This window comes from Elephas maximus, chromosome 16, assembly GCF_024166365.1.
Source record: "Elephas maximus indicus isolate mEleMax1 chromosome 16, mEleMax1 primary haplotype, whole genome shotgun sequence".
In the NCBI taxonomy this organism is placed as follows: domain Eukaryota; kingdom Metazoa; phylum Chordata; class Mammalia; order Proboscidea; family Elephantidae; genus Elephas; species Elephas maximus.
Window position 1 is genome coordinate 55,156,137 of NC_064834.1, and position 17,413 is coordinate 55,173,549.

Sequence of the window (17,413 nt, forward strand, 5' to 3'; positions counted from 1 at the left end):
TGAGTCCGGGGGAAAGGGGACTGGCACTGGCCAACTGGCACTGGCCAACGGGCGGAGGCCTAAGAGGGCCTGGCTAGTTGGGAGAAGCTACAAGTCTGGTGGGCTGGACTACAGGGCTGTGAAGAAAGCTGTGGGCTGTGGGAGCTCCGGGTGCCCTTCACAGAGGGCCTTGGTGGTTGGGATGTGCCAACATTCTTGTGGGCAATGGGGCTACTCTGAAGGCCTTTATAAAACTCCTTTTCCTGGCTCTGTCTGTGCCAAAGGAGATAGAGATACTGTACTGACTGGGTTTGCCTACAGTAACAGAACACCCGGGGCATAAACTGATCAGCCTTGGCTCTCTGACTCAGTCTCCCCCTTCAGAAACACTATGGGTCCAGGCTCAGAATGAGGACTACAAGAACAAGGTTACCTCCCCCATATGATGATTGCACATGCCAGGAAGCCCCAAAGGGTCTGTTTTCATTGCAACATGGATCTTTCTCTTTATTAAGGTGAGAGCCAATGTTGGGTCATGGTGGAAAAATCCCACAGTAGAAGGCAGAACATCTAAGCCTTAGCTCCACAACCATGTAACAGCTTCAGTTTTCTAATCTGGGAAGTGGGGATAAAAATGAGTGGGTTTAGGAGATGCAGAGGAGGAAGAGTCAGGAGATCTTACCCCTTTGATGCTGACATCCTTGTTGGGCTCAGACCACCTACCCTCAGTGTGACTATGTCCAGGCGTTCATCCCTACCACAAAGAAAGTCATTTACCCCTGAAAGCAAGTCTGTCATCGACAGCAGAATAATAGAAAGAAGCTCAGCTATTAGGGCAGCAAAAAAAAAAAAAAAAATCTAGGCACAACTACTAGGAAGTGGAGGCTTGTATAAATGTCATTAACAGGGCAAACGGGTGAGTTGATCATTCTCAAACACTGTCACCCCCCAGGGATATTTATTTTATCCCCTGGACAAACACTACAAACATGTATTTCACGCACAGGAACAGGGTAAATGGAGTCACTAATAAAAACTGCTAACCTGAGCCCTACAGTATAGCACAAGATTGTTAGGAAGATGAAAGCCTTCAACTTGTCGAGGCCACAGAACCATTAAATATGAACCGCATAACCATGTTGCCCATTAAATTAATTTATGGAGTTAAAGAAATGCCTTTGCAACCCCTCTTGATAGACACCCGGCCCTCAAGCGCCACATAAAACAATCACCCGGCTGGGGCTCAGTAAATTTTCCATGACGCTCATCCAATCTGCTCCACATACGTTTAAAATGAGCACTGAGGTTTGGACTGTGAGACTGCCACCAGGCAGAGGGACTGGCTAGCCAGGGAGGCAGGGAGCCTGAAGTCTGGGGAGGTCCATCAAGCGGTCAGACTTTCCACATCTGTGTCCTCGTGAGGAGCTGGCTGCTCTGTCTGCAAAGTCAGTTTCACAATTTTGGATGTGTTTGAATCCCCACCAGATTCCAGCCTCGGGCCCATGTTTGTCCATGTGGTCCAAGGAAAGAGATGTTGGCAAGCAAAGCAGAGCTGGAGATGCAGAGTGTGGTAATAAAGATGCAAGAGACTCTCAGCAGAGTGCGTTCAAGGGCAGGTATAGACAAGGACAGGGCCGGCCATGGCACACTGACATGGACTGCTGCATGGCACTGGCCGGGAGGTTGGCTATAGGTGTCAGTGACACTGAGTGGACTGACTACACATGGTACTGGCCCTGAAGCTGGCTGTTAGGTGGCAGTGTCACCAAGTGAGATGTTGCACACTGAGTGGCCATGAATTGGAGTATTTGGTGGCAGAGTGTCAAATGCAATGCCGGGTGGTAGTGGCCATGGACCACCACTGGCTCATCCCTCATGGCCATTCCAAGGTCAGCTGGTTTCTCAGACAATTGGGCCACAGATCACAGAGTTCTAGTTCAGCAGAACTAAAGGTCACTTCTGAACTGCCCTCCGCGCCGCCCCCCCCCGCCCCGCCCCCGGCTATCTCAGAGTAAATTACTGCCTGTGAGATGGTTGTCTGTACGGTGAACCCACAACACCACTCTTTGTGGCCTGGCTCTCAGTTCCTGTCTGTGCTAATCAGGTTAGGAGGCCCATCCTCTTGCAGACCCCACTTAAGTGGCTCCCCAGTCACCAGCAGCAGCACTGAGACCCCAGGACCCCCCTGAATCTAATCTCGATTCAGGAGTCCTGTTCAAAGCTTGATCCTAGAAGATAAGATGCTATCAGCTTCCTCCTCCGGGTGACCCAGGAGACAGCATTTCCATGGAGCTCAATTGCAATGCCTCACTAGCGCAGGGAGGCCCCGACTGATTTGAGTCATAAATCCCAGCTGCAAAAGGTTTCCTCCTGCCCTTTGCCCCCTCCTCCATTAGCTTTGCTCGTTTATTTAACTTCTTGGGAAATGCATAAAGAGAAACAAAAGCTCTGGCTGCAGCCATCAATTTAGCTGAAAACAGCAAACATCCTTTAAGGAGGAAAATGAATATTGATCTGAAGAACAGGAACTTCTAGCTTGAAGGGGATCTGTCACTGAGGTACCTTTAGGAAAAGGCAGAAAACATGGCCTAAGTGTAATCTGCAGTCCCCGAAATCAAACTTTGATTCGATGGTGAATATATGGGAGTGCCCACCTTCCCATAGGAGTGCCTGGGTGATACAAATGGTTAATGCCCTCGGCTGGTACCCAAATGATTAGAGGTTGGAGTCCACTTAGAGCTGCCTCGGAAGAAAGGCCTCGCAATTTACTTCTGAAAAAGCAGGCATTGAAAACCTATGGAACACAGTTCTACTCTGACACATATAGGTCGCTATGAGTTGGAATTGACTCAGCAGCAACTGGTTTATCTTCCTAGAGGCTTAGGAACAGCAGCTAATAAATTTAGCAGTTTGGTCCTTATTTTTATTTGCCAAGCATTATAATTCGGAATTATAAAGTATCAGCGCAATAAGAGACCTCATGTCTAACGATTCCACGTAAGTACAGAGCATTTCAGAAGTTACAAAACACTCTCCCGTGCCATTAATGCCAGTGGTGCCCAGCAATCAACATTAAGTTGTTTGCACCTTGTAATAATAAAAACATAAAGCTGGCATTTACTGACAGCTTCCTCTGTGCCATGCAATGGGACTGTTGCCTTTCCATGGACCATTTCACTCCATCCTCACAGCCACCCTCTGTGGAGGTGCTATTCTTCTAGTTGCACAGATGTGGAAACTAAGGCTCAGAGAAGTTAAGTAACTTGCCCAGATTCACACAGCTAGTCAGAGGTTCGAACTCAGGCATTCTGACTATCCAGAGGCCACATGACAAGGACGCTGAACTTGGGACAGCTTATCATTCTCACTGCAGGGATCCTAGGCTCTAATCAACATAGGAAGAAAAACAGATTCTGGTTCAGGACATAGCTGTTCTCCTGTCTGCTCTTTAGCGGTGTTTTAATGTGGGTCTGTGTGTGTGCACGTGCGCGTGCATGTATGAGCACTTGCATCTATAAAGATGTGTGTATGAACATTTACATCTATAAGGATTTATGTGAATAAACACATGTGAATTTCAGATGCTACTGAACTCAGAGCTGATTTCAACAATTTCCAAAAAAGAATTCAAGGCAATAATTCTGTGTCCAATAGAATGCCACATACAGAATCCCTTCAGCAGGAGGCTGGGAGAAGTGGTTTAAAACAGTGTTTAGTAAACATGGACATGTCTGGAATGGAATATGGGCTAAGCTGTGAGCCTGAGACATTCGTGCCCTAGACATGGCCCAGTTACTAGGTGACCCCTCCCCAAAGGACACCCATTCCCACCTCTCTGGCCAGGAAACGCCGGGCCTCAGGATACATCTGCTAAACTACTACAGCCAAGGGCTTTGTACAGACAACCTCCTTCACAGATGGACAGACGCCCAGACAGGCAGTCGGATAGGATGCCCCCAGACATGCCCTTACCCGGCAGTACTCATCAATGGGCTTCAGCCTCTTCACAGCTACATCCCGGATGTGGCTTCTCCGGAAGAGGATCTTGCCTGGAAGAGAAATGCTCATGAGCTGGGTCGTTTCAGGCAAAACTGCCAGAAGGACCAGAGACTCCCACCTTCTCATTTCCCTCTGCCTGGACTTCCCAGATCTTTAGGTGGCCACTGCCTGCCACCTCCTCTGCCCAACGTCAAAGAGACAAAAGAGGAGTTGTCACCTCTCCCGGGAGGTAGGAGGCGCCCAAGGCTGAGGGCCCAGGATCTCTCCGGCAGAGGAGGAGCCCCGGAGGTTGCCATCTTGGGCTTCCATTCATGAACAATTGGCCAAGTCACCTTGTCTGGGTCTAATGCAGGATCAATGCCCCAATGCGAGCACAGCTCTCAAGTGACCTCACAAATAAACACAAAGGATGGCCCAACCCACATGCTGTGTTTTGTTTTCAGGCCCATCCCTCATTGAGAAACTGGCAGTGGTTCCTACTAGCTAGGCAGGAATTCCTATTCTAGTTTAGAAGGGTGGCTATTTCTAGGGCAGGCACAAGCCAACGCCAAGGAAAGCCTGGCTGCCCCAGCCTGAATGCTCCCCAGCCTCTTGTACCCACAGCCTTCAGCCATATTGGCACTACCCAGTTGGGCTGGCAAAGCCTTCTACAGGTATGGGCCAGGCTTGCAGGAAATGCCAGCCCCTCAGAGCTTACCAGCGGGCTCTTCCAAGTTGGCTAACTCAATCATAACAAATAGCTCAAAGCATAGTCCTTTAAAACGGTCTGTTAAATTTAGAATCTGAACTCCTCAGCCCGATGTTCACTGCCTTCCACGGCTGGCATTTCTGTGGCTGGTGGCTGACAACGTCCAGGGCCGATGTTCCCTTCCAGAAGACCTTCCTTGATTGATTGGCTGAGCTGAGAGTAACCTCCCTCTGCAGAACATTCACAACACTCTGTCCATTCCTAAGGTACTTGCCATGTTCTGCTGTGTGTACAGCTATTCGTGAGCCCCCTTCCAGCAGGGGCCTGTGGGATTCATCTTAGGTCCACAGAGCCTGGCCTGCGGTTAGTGGTTAATCCGTAGCTATAAGAGACATCCCTTGTCCCAAGCCACCTGATTTCCCTCTGGAGAACCTCCCCCTCCACTCTCGGCCCTTATGGTTTGAATGGGGCTAACCATATCCCCTGGCAACAAGGATAGGCATGTGACCCAGCCTGGTCAACCAGAGTCACAGTAATTGACTCAGGGATGGGCAGGGGACCCAGTATGGGTCAATGAGAGTCAGCCCTGAGGCTTCTGCTGGTGCCCTCTTTCTCCCACACGTGCTAAGCTGATAAGATGAAAATCTGGAGCTTCTAAACTCACTGATGTCTAACCAATTCCAACTCATAGTGACCCTGTAGGACAGAGTAGAGCTGCTCCATGGAGTTTCCAAGGCTGTAATCTTTGCAGAAGAAGACTGCCACATCTTTCTCTTGAGGAGGAGCTGGTGGGTTCCAACTGCCGACCTCTCGGTTAGCAGCCTGGCACTTAACCACTGTGCCACCAGGGCTCCTTAAGGAGCTCCTGATTATCTTTATTATTACCTAAGAAACTAACTGGGAGGAAGGAACTATGGCTGGCACACGGTAGATGCTCAGTAGATGCTTCTTAAATGATTGAAAAGCAGAACCAAACTATGGCAAGAGGCAGATGCCTTTGACATCGAGCAGGTGGTATAGCTGTTCCTGAATCTAGGCTCTATCCCTGTACTCTTCGCTTGCATAAAACAGTAAAATTCTTTTCATTATTTAAACCAGTTAGAGATTCATTTTCATCACTTGCCCTAAAGGAGTCCTAATTAACGTAATTTCCATGGCGTGTGAACAAATATGTAGCTGCATGTTAAGCCACGTGAGCTCCTATCCAAGTGCAAGTACTAAGAAAGTCCATTGCCTCAGCTTAGGCTATTCCTGCATAAGCAGATCTGGAGACAATGATTGGAGTGCAAGTCATTTATTTGGGAGATAATCCCAGGAACTATCACTGGGGAGATGGGAAGCAAGGAAGGGAAGGGAAGGAAGTATTATCAAGCCAGTTAATCACTGTGGGCAAATGGAGCTGAGTGCTGCTAGGGAACTCTGGGAGACGATGTAGAGTACACCTCAGAGGTATCCCAACTGAGGGTGAGGAGGCTGAGGTATCACCAGCTCCCGAAGGTACAAGTTGTCACTGTGGGCTGCTTCCAAGGGCACTAACTCTGCAGAGCACTTTTGGCCCAGTGTGCTCTCACAGCTAGAACAAAGCCCTCAGGCACAGAGTCACAGTTGTTCGTAAAATAGCCTATAGCAGGTAAAGGTGAACAGGGAGGGGATGCAGGGGTGGGGTACTAAAAGCAGCTGCCACAGGCATCCCAGACTTCCCTGTCACCACAGGTACTGGTCACCAGCCCTGCTTAAGCCAGGCAGTGGAACATCAACTGCATCACCTTGCGTGTGACTTGTTTCCTATCTGTATCTCTCATCTCTCCAAATACGTTGTGAACTTGAGGCCATCGTCTGCATCCCATTCCTCCTCTCTGCCCCACACACTCCACTTAGCACAAGACTTTGCACACAGCAGATACTCAGCCAATCCTGCTGGTTCATTCACTTTCCTTTCCTAGAATCTTCCTCAGGCTAGCCTTCCCTCCCTTTCTCTCTGAAGCCGGAAAGAGGGGCCAGCTCCATGTCAGAGGGACACTTTGCAGACTGAACAGTATCATGAGATAAACAGGTTCTGCCGTGTGTTCTTCTTGAAAGGAGATAAAATGTGATATATCAAGATGTTGGCGATAACCACTTTAACGTGGAGGAAGATGTCACAGATTTGGTATTCCCTGACTCTTTGCCTCCTACCCTTTTTTGGTTGCCTGTTGCTTTATTGCCTGCATGCTGCAGGAACGGCTACCGGGACATCGTGTAAAAATAAATGTACATTGTGAGGAGACCCACTCTTGGGACTGACAAAATGACAGGCAGCCCTGGGACTGGAATTCTGGGCCTTCTTCCTCAGTCAGTTATCTGTCAGGATTAGAGGTTGACCAGACCCAGTGATATGGATTGAACTGTGTACCTCCAAAATATGTGTTGCAATTCCTAACCTCTATGCCTGTTCTTATAATCCCATTAGGGAATAGGTTGTCTTTGTTATGTTAATGAGGCAGGATTAGTATAGGGTGTACCTTGAGTCAACCTCTTCTGAGATATAAAAGATTACATAAGCAAGCTAGGAAGCAGAGATGGGGGAAGAAAGACACTACACCACGTGAAGATCACCAAGAAGCCAAAGAATAAGGACCTTCCCCCAGAGCCAACAGACAGAAAGCATTTCCCTAGAGCCGGTGCCCTGAATTCAGACTTCTAGCCTCCTAAGCTGTGAGAAAATAAATTTCTGCTTGTTAAAGCCACCAGTTATGGTATTTCTGTTGTAGCAGCACTAGATAACTAAGACACTCAGTGACTCCAGTAGTCAAGCAGTATACCGCAGGACCCTGAAGGGCTTGTCTAATAGAGGAATAGAGGAAACTGAAGGAGAGACCATAGAAGGGACCAGGGCCCACAGACCTGTATGGAACAGCAGCCTCATTATCCAAAAATAGCACTCCCACCCTTCCTCATCCCTTCAGAAAACAAAAAAGAAAAGGATGGAGATGGAGAGAGCAGCCGGGTGCCCCGTCCCAATCTCCCGATCTCAAGGCTGGCCGAAGGTGCGATGGCGTCTTACATCCCTATCTGAGATATATATATATATGTGTATATCTAAAAACAAACAACAAACAAATAAAAAAGTTGCCATTGAGTGGATTCTGACTCATAGCGACCCTATAAGGTTTCCAAAGAGTGGCTGGTGGACTCGAACTGCCAACATTTTGGTTAGTAGGTAAGCTTTTAACCACTGCGCCACCTGGGCTCCATGTATGTCTATAAAAAAAAAAAAATGTATTTAAAAAAAAAAAAAAAGTTGCCATGGAATCAATTCCAACTCATGGCGACCCTATATGTGTCAGAGTAGAACTGTGCTCCATAGGGTTTTCAATGGTTGATTTTTCGGATCTGGATCACCAGGCTTTCCTTCCGAGGTGCCTCTGGGTGGAGTTAAACCTCCAACACTTTGGTTAGCAGTTGAGTGCATTAAATTGTTTGTACCATACATGTATGTGTGCATGCGTGTGTATGCAGACACAGTCCCTGATCTGGTTGCAGAGACAGAATTAGCAGAAAACAAACAGTGAAGGAACCACTGAAGTCCTCCATAAGCTAAAGGAGGTTTAGAGAGGGAGAGATGGAGGTGGATGAGATGGGGGGATAGGTGGGGAGACTTTGCCTGATCTTAACCTGCTCTGGTCCCTGAGCAGGGAACCCCCTCCTTGCCCTACGTGGCCACCCTCTGCAAGTGAGGCCACCATGCCACTGGACTAGAGGCCTCATAGTCCTCTCCACAAGGCTCAGAGTCTGTTGCTCAGGTGCAAAATTAGAGAAGAATTTCTGGATAAGCCATTTCCCAGTTGATTTTTTGGAATTCCAACAGGGCTTCCCTCTTCCTGCTGAAATCCTGACAGGAGCAGCGTTTTCTTGGGGCTTTGGCACAGTTTGCCAAGGCGGGAAGAGGGAGGGAAGATCTGGAAGGGATTCTATGGTCTTGACTTCTCTGTTAGGAATCCAAACCGCACTGTTAGAGCCAAACTGGTGACCATATTAAAAAGGAGAGAAAAAAAGAAGGAAAACCCCCATTAAGAAAGTAGAGACCACAGGGCATGGAGGGGCTCTTAGTGTAATTCAGCCTGTTTACAGTCAGGCTCGGCTCTGCCAGAGGCTTCAATGCCCTGCAGATGCCACCGAGAAATATGATAAGCGTAATAAGGAAGATTACACACAGGGCATGAAACAGACCTCACGACTTAACTCATTCCTGAAAGGGGAGAAGTAACGTAATTAGGTCAAAAGCGTGCTGATGGAGGTCTCTCTTCCTGCCACTCTGGGCTGCGCTGGGAGGTGGAACAAGCAGACAGAGTATATGTCTCAGGGGCAGGAGCTCTGGGTTCAAGTCCTGTGTAGGGGTGTGTGTGTGTGTGTGTGTGCGTGTGTGTGTGTGTGTGTGTGTGTGTGTGTGTGTGTGCGTGCATGTCACTTTGAAGCAGGTTCCTCCTCCACCGAGGTCTTCACCATGGAAAATAAGTCACGGTTTAAAGCAAGCAGCCATACATGGGGTATGCTGTGATGAGTTCTAAGAATACTCCCCTCCAAAAACTAACTAACCAACTAACTAATCTCGCAGCCTACTTCTTTGATGCCTGAGATTACAGAATCAGAGTTTATTTTGTAGGGGGTTTCTTCAGGTTTTTTTTTTTTCATTTATTTTTTAGTGTGCTTTAGGTGAAAGTTTTCAGAGCAAAATAGCTTCTCATTAAACAATTAATACACATATTGTTTTGTGACATTGGTTGCCAACCCTATGGCATGTCAGCACTCTCCCCTTCTTGACCTTGGATTTCCCACTTTCATTCATCCAACCTTCCTGTCTCCTCCTGCTTTCTTGTCTTTGCCCCGGGGTGGTGTGCCCATTTAGTCTTGTATACACGGTTGAACTACATGTGTTATTGTTTGTTTTATAAGCCTGTCTAATCTTTGGCTGAGGGGTGAACCTCAGGAGTGACTTCAGTATTGAGTTAAAAGGATGTCCAGGAGCCATACTCTTGGGGTTTCTTCAGTCTATGTCAGACCAGTAGGTCTGGTCTTTTTTTGTGAGTTTGAATTTTGTTCTACATTTTTCTCCAGCTCTGTCTGGGCCTCTCTATTGTGATCCATGTCAGAGCAGTTGGTGGTCGTAGCCAGACACCATCTAGTTGTGCTGCACTCAAAGAAATTCATTTTTTTGATTTAAGATTCTGGTTAAGATATATAAACCTCTCCCTGGAATACAGTACAGTAAAGCCTTATTAATCATTCACACCTGGGTATGAACAAGCATCCACTCCTTACTTGAAAACAGGGTCTGGTTAGGGGATAGAGCACAGAGCACAGAGGCCTTGATGGAAGGGGATCTGATGGGTGGAGGGGAGAGGAATGGAGAAACAGAGTCAAAGTCAGCTTTTGCTGGCTTCCCAGTCTTCCTGCAATCTGGACCCACCCTTGAAGTTCAGCTCCATTTCCTGTCAGTGTGGCCTCCCAGCCTTCATCTGGGTTAACCCGACCCATGCTATAGCCTGCACTACTAGTGGGGAAGCCCTGTCTGTTTCTCTAATGCGGCCCCTGAAGGTGCTAAAACGCCACTTCTGACCTGCCGCAGCCTGGGGGCGGCGGGTCACCTGTTGGCCTGCTGGACTGCTTTCAGCCTGTACTGCAGCTAAGATGACACTCTCGCTGTCTGCAGCCTTGAGCCTGGTGCAGGTGACACCCAACACTTAATTCTGCTTCTCACCTGCAACGCCTGGTCTCGCGCACGCTCTGCTTGGGCCAGCAGAAACAGGGGCCTATTTGGGTAGGGGAGGCTGGACACTGAGGCACATGCAGGCTCTGGCAGGAGAAGGCCCAAATCGAAGAGGTTAGCAGTCCCGGGGATCCTGACTCCATGCCCTGAGTTTTGACTCACACGAATCTGTTGTAGCTCCACACCAGGATGCTACCTCTGGCATCAAGTCTGGCATAGTAGGCGTTTGTGGGTTTTGACTGGCAGTTTTTATTTAATCAGCGCCCTGATTTTCTTTTGGGGAGCAACCCCTCCTTCATTCTCAGTCCGTGTGATTTCAGTGGGGCTGATCCCAACTGCCAACCTCAGGAGTAATCCATCAGTATTTTCCAGCCATGGACCTATGACTCAAATTGTTCGGTGAGAGTTAGTCTAGGATTTTTGCTGGAACAATGGGGAGAGAAGTGCCCTCCATCTACTGGGGCTGCTAACTGGTAAACGGTAAACCCGGAGTTGTTAGGAAGCATCTTTGTGTATCACCACTACCATTTGGGGGAAGCCTGTCTGAGAATGAAGTCAAGAGAGAAGAAAACAAAGATGAAAGCTGGAGAGACACAGATTCTGATCCATAAGGTTTGGTCACCCAGATCCAGCCATGCCTGAAACGACCACCCCTGAAGTTTTTAGTTACATAAGCCGATACATACTCCTTTTTCTCTTTAGCCAGATTGAGAAGGGTCTAGTTCTTGTAACCAGGAGAGTCCTGACTAACACAACTGGCTTTGCCATTTAATGTTGTGTGACCTGGGATTAAGTCACAACCTATTTGAATCTCAGTTTCTTCAAACTCTACAATGGGAATAATGCCCATCTCAAAGGGTTATTGTAAGGAGTCTAGGAACTAACGTATAAAAGCATGTAACAGAGAGCTCAGCCCATAATAAATGTTGAACAAATGGGATCTCTTATTAGCTGACAATTCCAGGTCAAATAGCCGGGGTAGGGGAGGGGTAAACCTAGCCCTGCCTGTCTCCCGACCTGTAGAATCCAAACACCATCATGTTTCCCAGGCACCAGGACCCAGCCCATCTACCTGGCTTACCATCCAAGGCCAAAGACTAACTCCCCTCAGCCTGATTCAATCCCTGCCCCAGCCACATCTTCCTAACAGCTATCATTTCTCCTCAGAGTGGGGCTCCTCCGTCAGCCCAATTCAAACAGCAGAGGACGTGACACAGCGGAGAAGCAGCCCGATTATTCGCTCCATCTGCCCACCTTGGGGCATTCTAGAATGACTCACAGATGAGTCTCCCCACACCCGCCACTCCCCCACACACCACGGAAACAGACTGGCAAACATCCACTGGGGTTACACCATAGATCGAAACTTCAACTCTCCCGTAACCGCAGCCATCTTATGGTAAGCATAAGCACACATAGGAGGGAAAAACATCATCTTCTCCCAAATTCTGGTTCGGGCGTCCCATACCCAGTACACAGAGCCAGGTCTGCACATGTGAAAGAACAAAATCTTTCTTCCCCTGTCCTTAGCAGGGTTGTGGGGGTTTATGGGGACATTTGCCTGAGCACATTGTAGGTGGTAATGCGTCTTTGCTGAACCAAAATGGAGTCAAAAGCTTTTTGAGCAGCTTTATTGAGCTACAGGACCAGAACGCTTTATTTTTTTTTAAACTTTTTATTGACATAGCACACACATGTGTATAACTCTATGAATTTCCACACACTGAACACACCCATGCCAAGTACCCAGGTCAAGAAAGGGAACATCACTTGCACCCCAGAAGCCCTTGCCAGACCAGTTTTTAGAAGACTGGGTGGGGTTTGTGAGGATGCTTGTACTGATACAGATGTTAGAACTCTAGACTGACCAGGTAGTGTCTATAGTAGAGAAATGGCACTCACACATTTATTGATTTCAGTTATATTTACTTTTATCTTTTCAAGGTTTTTTAAATAATACATGGCCAATGACTTGATTGATCCCTGGAATGAGATACCATTTTTGTGAAAGATGAACATACTTTTGATGTATTAATTGTTGTAACCAAGGGCTAAATGCTTATCTCTAGGATTAGCTTTGGGAAGAGCCGTGTCAACAGAAACAAAACCCCTCAGTTTGCCAATTTGTTCTTCCTTGCCCAGGGTTGGTCTTTAGCCCTGACATAGACAGGAGATGTTTCATTACTTATAAGATCTCACTTTGGATCACAGTGGCCCAGGTCTTAGGTATTACCTGTAAGGTAGCCAGAATCTAGAGATTCCCCGTAGATATCAATGAATGATATCAGCCAAAATGGTGCTGTGGATTGGCAGGGCCAATGGGCAGGGTCAGCCCAACTCTGGGAAGCAGACAGAGCATTCCATTGGATCTCCCTGGGTTGGTCTTAGCCCCAGGAATGGGATAGGACTCCATGATCAAAACTAACAATACTTAAGTGGACAAGCTGAGGACAAATGCCAACTGGATGACACTGTGGTTCTGTAGGGCAGAGGATGGGGTCTCACTCAGAGCTGAGCTGTGACAGGGGTGAGTACACCCTAGATGATGCTTGGCAAACCTGTATAATATGTGACCTAAACTAATGGCTAGACAGCTGGTGATAGCCAGGGGCCTGTGGACCACTGGCCTTCACGGCCACAGTCACACTATGGTTTTCTATTCTTGCTTTACTGGGAAGTCAAAAAAAAAAAAAAAAAAAGTGAAAATCTAGGTCCCTTCAGCTCAAGGCAGGGGGATCAGAGTGTGAAGTTGACAGTCACAGCCTATTAAAACCACTGTGTCCTGGGTATGTTCATCTTCCCGAGTATTGGTCTTATCATATGTCAAATGGGACCATAGGGCTGGAATATGGATTAGAAACAGCGCACAGTGTTGAGTGCACCGGGGGTTACAGAGAAGGTGAGGGTAAAGTCACTACATCTGGCCAACTGCCCATCTGATTTGTCTGGTGACCTTTTACCTGTCTGAATTCCCAGTCTATCCTTCACTCCTAATCCATTTCCAACCAGCAGCCAGAATAAGATTCTTAAATCTTATTAACCCTTACTTAAACTTTTCAGTGGCTTCCCAGTGCACTGGGAACAAAGCCTCAGCTCCTTTCTGTGGCAGAATCCAGCTCATGCACCTCCCTCCCACCCTGCTCCCTACATGCCACTCTCAGGACCTGGCTCCCACTACCCTTCGCCTGGCTAACACCTTCCATCCTTGAGATCTCAGTGTAAATGTCACCTCGTTGGGAAGGCCTTGGCAGGTTACTGCAAGTAAGGAGGTCTCCCCTGCTCTCTCCCTTCCTAGAATTATCAGTTGGTAATTATCTTATCTGCCTCTTTATATGACTGTCTGCACAGAATTTAAGCTCCCTGAGGTCAGTGAAGCCGTGTTTCTTGTCACTATTGTGTCCTGAGTGCCCAGCACAGGACAGGTAGAGTGGCACCCGACTGACAGATGCTGAATGAATAAATAAGTGTGTGTGTTTACAGAATCTCCTTCTAGATGGTTCCTCTCCACCCTCTCTCTTGCTCACTCGCACACATACGTACATACACACACAACCCTGAGGGTACTAGCAGATGTAGCTGCTCTCACACATGGGGGTCTGCTGGCCCAGGGGTGGACTCTCCACAGTGCCTCCCACCTTCTGGGGCCAGACAGTATGGGGCCAGAATGTGGTTAACTCAGAAGTCTGTATCAGGCTAAGCTGTTTGCACTCCGTGTGGGTGTGGCAGGCACGGTGGGCAGTGGCTCTGCACCCTCCCTGTGGGAACCTGCGTATAAAGGGCCCCATTCAGGCTCTGCAGCCTCAGCTTCTCCCCTCCAGGGGAGGCTGCCCTCAGGAAGGGGATCGTGGGACGCTGAGCAGAGCTTCCCGGCAGCCTCTCCCTGTGGTACAGGGCCTTCAGGGCTCAGAAGAGACACAGCAGAAAGGCCCATTGGATGAGGAGGCTGTGGGTGGGAAGGCAGAGGGCAGGCCCCCTTCAGAGGGATGATGCTGAGAGGCACTTGTTCAGCATCATCCCACGATGCTCTGAAGCAAAGGAAAATCCCAGGATGCACAGGTCTGAGCCAGTGGCTCGACAGCGGCCCCATGAACACAAGTCCAGCATGGAGCCAGAGGGGAGTTTGCCTGGGTCCCTTGGGATGGCCCCTATCCCCTAAAGCCTGCTTTTCTTGGCATTTGATTCTGTTGGCAGAAGTGATTTGAGACAGTCAACTGTCTTCAGCAACTTCCCCCCAACATCTTCTGTGGTTCCATCTTCTACAAGGAGAATACATAACATTCATTCGGCACTTGGTATATGTTAAGCACACTACTCTATATTTCTTATTTAATCTCTACAACAACCTATGATCTAGGTACTGTTATATCCCATTTTACAGATGGTGTCATGGATTGAGTTATGTCTCCCCCTCCCCCAAAAATGTGTGTGTCAATTTGGTTAGGCCATGACTCCTAATATTGTATGGTTGGCCTCTATTTCATGATTGTAATTTTATGTCGAGAGGACTAGGGTGGGATTGTAACACCACCCTTACTCAAGTCACCTCCCTGAGCCAAGGTAAAGGGAGTTTCCCTGGGGTGTAGCCTGCACCACCTTTTATCTCTCAAGAAACAAAAGGAAAGGGAAGCAAGCAGAGAGTTGGGGACCTCATACCACCAAGAAAGCAGGGCTGGGAGGAGAGTGCATCCTTTAGACCTGAGAAGCTCCTCAACCAGAGGAAGATTGAGGACAAAGACCTTCCTCCAGAGCCGAAAGAGAGAGAAAGCCTTCCCCTGGAGCCGATGCCCTGAATTTGGACTTCTAGCTACTAGGCTGTGAGGAAAATAAATTTCTCTTTGTTAATGCCATCTACTTGTGGTATTTCTGTTACAGCAGCACTAGATAACTAAGACAGGAGGGTAAACTGAAAGTAAGAAAAGATGAGTGATCTGCCAAAGGTCACACAGCTAGGAGCTGGGTGGGATATGATGTACCATGGTCTCTTTCTTTAGGCAGTATGAAAGTGTCTAGGCTCTTCATTATTTTGCTATATTCCTTCCTTTCCCCATACCCAGGGGCATGTATTCCCTTGGCCTTTCTTCCCAGGTGTATATCACAAACCCACCCCAACCCCATGAGCATGGTCAGCATGCATCATTCATTTACTCACTAACTATTCTGCACCTACAAGTGCTGGGCACGGAACCAGGGGCTGGGGTGTGATGGTGAACAACACAGACATGGTCCCCGCCCTCACCAAGGACACAGCCTGTGGAGGAAGAGACAGCTGGACAGGCATCACGCTGCACTGTGATAGGTTACAGTGGGGTCACACAGGAAGCCGTAGGAACACACAGGAGGGGAGACAGGCCTGAAAAGTGGTAGGAGCCAAGCAAAGGAAGGTGGGAGAACATTCCAGCAGGTGGAAAAGCCTGAGCAGAGGTTCAGAAACTAGGGTCCATGGCACACCTGAGAGGCCAAAGTCAGCTCAGGGTGGCTGGAGAGTAGTATGTGTGTGTGTGGGCATGTGCACATGTGTGTGTTGGGAGGTTACTGGGGTGTGATTATGAGAGGTACAAGAAGAGGCTGAAGAGGAAATAGAGACATAATCACATGGACCATACAGAGCAAAGTGGAGCCACTAAAGTTCTGTATTTCAGAACACACCTGAGTTCCTGAACCTTCAAGGTTGAGGACACAATTTTGACCTGAGGGGATGCAAGTGCCTTCAGACCTAGCCTGGAGCCCTTCTTTTTCAAATTCTAATCCCAGGGTCAGGGTTTGGGAGAGCACACCTGGGCCTGGTCACTGGCAGGGAACACACAGCACAAGCTCAAACCTATGGTATCACCAGTGTCTATACCCACCATAGCCCACATGGATCATGGAGGTAAAACCAGGAGACCTCAGAGGTCATCATATCCCACTCCCTCATTTTCTATGGTTGGAACTGAGCTCAGAGAGGGCCATGCCTTGCCCAACTTCATATAGCAAGTTAGTGACCAGGCCCAGACTCAGAAAGGCACCTGGACTGGCTCTGCCGGGTTCTGGAGTAAGTGTTGCAGCCTCTTCGTTACAAGTTATTTTCCCCAGGGTCTGCAACTCCGCTGTCTTTCCTACCTCCTCTAATTTCTACCCCAACCCTAACCCAGCGTTATGGATTGAATTGTGTCCCCCCTCAAAAAAAAAAAAAAAAATTTTTTTTTCCCCCAAAAGATATGTTAAATTCTTAACTCTCTATCTTAGTTAAAGCTGTTACAGAAATACCACAAATGGGTGGCTTTAAGGAACAGAAATTTATTTCCTCAAGTTTAGGAGGCTAGAAGTCCAATTCAGGGTGCCGGCTCAAAGGGAAGCCTCTCTCTCTTTGTCAGCTCTGGGGGAAGGTCCTTGTCTTTTTTCAGCTTCTATTCCTAGGTTCCTTGGAGATCATGTAGTGTGTATCTTCCCTTCCCTTTGTGCTTGCTTGCTTAATCTGTTCTTTTATATCTCAAAAGAGATGAACTTAAAACACACCCAACACTAATACTTCCTCATTAACATAACAAAGAAAACTCTGTTCCTACATGGGATTACATCCATAGGTACAGGGGTTAGGGTTTACAACACATATTTTTAAGGGACACAATTCAACACATAACACCCTCGGTACCTGTGAAGGTGATCTTGTTTGGAAATAGGGTCTTTGAATGTTATCAGTTAACATGAGGTCACAATGGAGTAGCCCTTTGCCATCAAGTCAATTCCAACTTACAGTGACCCTCTAGGACAGAGAAGGCCTGCCCACAGGGTTTCCAAGTAGCAGCTGGTGGATGCGAACTGCCGACCTTTTGGTTAGCAGTCAAACGCTTAACCACAGCAACACCAGGGCTCCTAATGGAGTAGGATGGGCCCTAACCTGAGTGGTGTCTTTATAAAAGGGGAGAAGAGACCCAGAGACAGAGATACACAGAGGGAAGATGGCCATGTGATGACAGAGGCAGAAATTGGAGGGATGCAGCTACAAGCCAAGAAACACCAAG

The 17,413-nt window shown here is 48.0% G+C and overlaps 1 protein-coding gene across 4 annotated transcripts in view; it reads right to left on the reverse strand.

The window, feature by feature from the left end:
* Nucleotides 1-17,413, reverse strand: part of SH3PXD2A (SH3 and PX domains 2A) — a 246,197-nt gene that overhangs the window by 124,653 nt on the left and 104,131 nt on the right. For all 4 annotated transcript variants that reach the window (XM_049855963.1, XM_049855962.1, XM_049855966.1 and 1 more), the window contains exon 4: nucleotides 3,952-4,028. In XM_049855963.1, coding sequence (XP_049711920.1) covers nucleotides 3,952-4,028 — 77 coding nt within the window. The remainder of the gene's footprint in view (nucleotides 1-3,951; nucleotides 4,029-17,413) is intronic.